Here is a 4,953-nt window from a genome sequence, read left to right on the forward strand (position 1 = left end):
TTGTGTTTTTTTTTTTTTTAAGCCAAAGCTTTGTTGTGCTAAACTAGTTGGACGAGTTAGGGTGTCGCTGCTCCCGATTGCTCTGGCCAATGGAACCCGATCCACCCTGCTGTGCGTAAGAGCGCAATTAAGGATTTAACCAAGCCTATGCTGCGCCCCAGCCAGCAGTCTGCCGCAGCCGCCGCGCCGAGCCGCCTCCCCCGGCCATGTCCGCCTGAGCCCGGCGATCCGCGCTATGACAGCAGTGTTTGACAGAAGGGTCCCCAACATCAGGTCCTCCGACTTCCAGCCGCCTTTCCAGAGCGCCGCAGCCATGCACCACCCGTCCCAGGAGTCTCCCACTTTACCCGAGTCCTCGGCTACGGATTCCGACTACTACAGCCCGACGGGGGCGGCCCCGCACGGCTACTGCTCGCCTACCTCGGCTTCCTACGGCAAAGCGCTCAACCCCTACCAGTACCAATACGGCATGAACGGCTCCGCCGGCAGCTACCCCGCCAAAGCCTACGCGGACTACGGCTACGGCAGTCCCTACCACCAGTACGGAGGCGCCTACGGCCGCGGGCAAAGCTCCGCGGGGCAGCCAGGTGAGAGCGGGGTGAGGGACGCGGGGACGGGGCTTCCGCGGCCGCGAGGAAAATAGAAAAATAATAATAAATTAACGATAGAAAATAATAAACGAACAACATATTAAAGAAACCTTTGAAAATTAAGGAAGAAAGAAAGAAAAAAAAATTAAAAAGTGGAACGCCGGGTCCGCTTTTCCCAGCGCAAACCCCGTCGGAAAGGGCTCCGGAGAGAGGCGGCCGTCGGTCAGCTTCACCCGGGCCCCGCTGCTGCCTTCCCCATACGCGGGACGGGAGCACGACCGGCTCGTGATGCACCGCGGAGCCGACGAGAGTTGCCGTCCCTGCTCGGAGAGGGGGGGGAGCGGAGCGGGATCGGGGGGTTGTGCCAGAGAGCGCCGCGATTTTAGCGCTCTGCGTTGCTTCTTTGTAAGAAAAGAAATATTGAGAAATACAAAGAAGGATAGGTGGGGATAAAGAAGTAAGGAAATAACGAGAGCACGTTGAGCGCCCGGCGCTTGGTTCGGGACGAGAGCGACCGCGGCGGAGCTCGGGACGCGGTGCGGTGCCGGAGCGGTGCGGAGGAGCGAGTGCCTGCCGGGCCGGGTCCTTCCCTTCCCTTCCCTTCCCTTCCCTTCCCTTCCCTTCCCTTCCCTTCCCTTCCCTTCCCTTCCCTTCCCTTCCCTTCCCTTCCCTTCTCTTCCCCTCCCCTCCCCTCCCCTCCCCTCCCCTCCCGGCGGAACACGGGGAGCCGGAGCCGCGCGTGGGGCTCCCGCAGCGCCCTCCCCGCGGGGAGCCCGGCGGGCAGGGAGGGAGCGGCCTCCGGCGCGGGCGGCCCGGGGGGAGCCGCGGCGGCCCGTCGGGACGGCGCCGCCGCCCGGCCCGCGCCTTAACGTCTGCGTGTGTCTCTCTCCCGCCCTTGCGCCCGTGCAGAGAAGGAGGTGGCGGAGCCCGAGGTGAGGATGGTGAACGGCAAGCCAAAGAAAGTGCGCAAACCGCGGACTATTTATTCCAGCTTTCAGCTGGCGGCGTTGCAGAGGAGGTTCCAGAAGACCCAGTACCTCGCCCTGCCCGAGCGGGCCGAGCTGGCCGCCTCGCTGGGACTCACGCAGACGCAGGTACGCGGCTCGGGGCGCTGTGGGGCGGGGCGGGGCGGGGGGGTCCCGCAGCGATCTCTGTTGCCCGCGCCCGGCCCTGACCGTGTGGGTTTCCCTCCGCTCTCCCCCTCCCGCAGGTGAAAATCTGGTTCCAGAACAAAAGGTCCAAGATCAAGAAGATCATGAAGAACGGGGAGATGCCCCCGGAGCACAGCCCCAGCTCCAGCGACCCCATGGCCTGCAACTCCCCGCAGTCGCCGGCGGTGTGGGAACCTCAGGGCTCGTCGCGTTCCCTCGGCCACCACGGGCACGGGCACCCGCCCGCCGCCAACCCGTCCCCCGGCAGCTACCTGGAGAGCCCCTCCGCCTGGTATCCCGCCGCCAGCCCCCTCGGCTCCCACCTGCAGCCCCACGGCTCCCTACAGCACCCTTTGGCGCTGCCCTCCGGGACGATCTACTGAGGGCCGAACCCTTCTGCTTCTTTTGTATTCCGCTCCCTGGACTCCTGTGTTTTACGGTTAAGGAATAATAACGAAAGGAATGCGTATGGGGGATTTTTAAAGGGAAGCGAAACAAACGACAACAACAACAACAAAAAGGTTAAAATGTGTAAAGCTTGTGCATGTAACTTATTGCATTTCAAAGGAACCCTTTTTTATACCGTGCGGACGTTTTTTGGCTCAGCTGTGGACACTGTCAATGGTGCCTTGAAATCTATGACCTCAACTTTTCCAGAGACTTTTTTTCAATGTTATTTTAACCCTTGTAAATAATTGTAGATAGAGGAATTAAACTGTATATTCTGAATAAAATAAAATTATTTCGACCACGAGAAGCGTTCCCAAATCACCCCTTATGGAAAAAAAAAAAAAAAAAAAAAAAAAAAGCCCAGATGCAGACAGAGGCGTTTTGCCGGGTCGGAGAGGAGAGAAGGGCAAAGCCCCGCTCCCCACGCTCCCGCGGGTTCATCCGATGCAGGGATTCTCACCGCTGCATCTGCGCGCACGGGGCGGGACATCCCCGGGCCCCGCGGGTGGGACGGCGGTGGCGGAAAAATGGAGGACAGCCGGGATGCGCGGCGACATCCCGATGCCGGGAGCAGCGGGGCCGAGGCGAGCAGCGGGAAGGCGGCCTTGCGGCGGGGCCGGGGGCCGCGAGCAGGACGCCCGGGGCGCTGCGGGCGGTCCCGGCTTTAGGATTTATAGGGAGCGACCGCGGAGCCGCTCGGTTGGTCTCTTTGGCCAACTTCCATCTCCTTCAAAAAATCAAATTAAATGAAAAAAGAAAATCCCGACTTCTTTATTTTCTTCCTCCTCGTTTAGCTTTAGTCAAGCAGTATTCTTTTTATTTTTGCAGTTCGTTTGGGACCTGTAGCCGGAGCTTCCCCCTTTCGCCGAGATTTCTCCCCTCAGCCCCCGAGATAGCAGCCCCGGCTCGGTCCCTCCCCGCCGGTCCCTTCGCGCTCACTCCTTCCCTCCCCCACCGGGAGCCCGGGGGCGGTGGCAGCGCTGGGAGCGCCGGCACTGTGCCCCGGGCAGAGGCCCTGGCTGGGAGTCACACCGCGCCCGGCCGCTGCCCCTCTGCCCGCGAGGTGAGCAGCCCAGCGCCGGTGGGGACGCTGCTGTGCCCTGTGCTCTGTGCCCCGTGCCCCGTGCCCTGTGCCGGCGCCTGTCCCGGGGCCTGGCGGCGGCCGAAGAGAAACCCTGAAGGGGATGGGAGACGGGATGAAGTGTCCTTTGTCTGACGCTCTCTTTGGGCACGACGGATTGCTGGCTCGGGAGGGTTGTTTTTTTGTTGTTGTTGCTTAATTTTTTTTTCTTTTTTTCCTTTTTTTTTTTTTTTTTTCTTTCTTTTTCTTTCTTTTTCCCCTCGCTCTCTCTTCCCCGCCCTTCTCTTTTCCTGGCGGCCACTTCCATGAGGAGCCGGGGCAGCTCGGGGATCCGAGAGGAGCCGCATTCCTGTGGGTGCCGAGCGGCTCCAGGGCTGAGCCGCAGGGCCTGACACAAACACGCACAGACACACACACACACAGTCAGACACACACACACACACAGCCATGGGCACCATGGAAAACCCTCCCCCATGGATCCCTGCTGCGCTCCCCCACCATCTCTGCTCCCCTTGGCACGGAACGGCTTCCCTCTCCCATCCCCGTGTCCCCCCACCCGCAGCGCGGCTCTGCGGACACTTCTCGCCTTCTCTCCCCATCCATGCCCACTCCGTGTCCACAGCGATTACAAATATCTGTGATTCGTGCCACGCGATTGATACACTGAGGTGGTTGTGGGGGTGGCTGTAGGACGGAGATGTGTTGCTTCGGTAAAGTCGGGGTGGAGGGGAAACCCCCCTTCTTACTCTCAGCGCTCGGAGCGGCCGCCCGCAGCGGGGCAATGACCTGTCCGAGGGGTCGGGCGGGGGCTGTGGAAATGGAACCGCAGAGCTCGCACGGGGCCGCCCTTCCACTCTGCTTTTTTTTGAGTGAGGAAGAACCTGTGTTCCATCCTCGGTGCTGCCCTTTGTTCCGCGCGAAGTCCGCTCACACGGCGGCGGGGGCCGAGCCCCTGCCCTCCCCTGGTATTTGCGCACCCACGGGAGCCACGCTCCACTCTCAGGTCCCGGCCTCGTACTTTCCCTCCCAGGTGCGGGCCCGCAGCCGCCCGCCCGCTGCCGTCGCTCTGTCTGGTGGGGCTGCCTGAGCGCGGACTCCCCGGGCGCTGCATCCCCTGCCCGGCTCCGGTCAGGCAGCGGAGCCACCCTCCGCTCCTGGAAACTTCTGCTCTCTCCTCGATGCGCGTCACACAGCGCCTTCGCAGGGCTCGCGCTGCCCATGGACCTTATCTCTCCTTTCCTAAGCACTGCTTCCATCCATCGCCGCGCGAAGGAAGGCCCCGAGCTGCAAGAGCCGCCGCTCCCCTGTCCCCATTGTAGCCTCCAGCCACATGCGGCCCTGCGCCCACCGTCCCCGGGGTTCACAAAAGCGCATCAGGAGGCGAAAGGGAACCCCCCCCAAGCGCGAAGCCTCAGGTAGTCCTGTCAGTCGGGCTCTTTGAGCTTAATTAATGACAATTAGCAGGTTGCGCGCTAATTTCCCTAAGGATCTCTGCCTGCTGCTGCTGCAGGGGTGCGGGGCAGCGCGGAAGGCCGCTCCGCACCTCGGCGGGGGATGCGCGGCCGCGGGCGGCGGGCAGAGCCGCAGTGCGGGGCCGGGACCCGCCGCGTCGCCCCGCTCATCGCCCCCCAGCGCCCGTCAGCGCCCCGCGCCGCTCCCCCCGGGCCCGCACCGCCGCGCA

General features: G+C 62.6%; 1 protein-coding gene across 1 annotated transcript; it reads left to right on the top strand.

Annotated features, from left to right (window-relative positions):
- Positions 1-235: 235 nt before the first annotated feature.
- On the top strand, positions 236-2,346 carry DLX5 (distal-less homeobox 5). The gene is made up of 3 exons (XM_042817483.1): positions 236-587; positions 1,500-1,684; positions 1,801-2,346. Exons 1-3 carry the CDS (start codon positions 236-238, stop codon positions 2,122-2,124), a joined length of 861 nt encoding a protein of 286 aa, XP_042673417.1. The 3' UTR covers positions 2,125-2,346.
- The last annotated feature ends 2,607 nt before the right edge of the window (positions 2,347-4,953 follow it).

This window comes from Centrocercus urophasianus, unplaced genomic scaffold (assembly GCF_019232065.1).
Source record: "Centrocercus urophasianus isolate 14NV4802_14NV808 unplaced genomic scaffold, USGS_Curo_1.0 seq_16, whole genome shotgun sequence".
In the NCBI taxonomy this organism is placed as follows: Eukaryota; Metazoa; Chordata; class Aves; order Galliformes; family Phasianidae; genus Centrocercus; species Centrocercus urophasianus.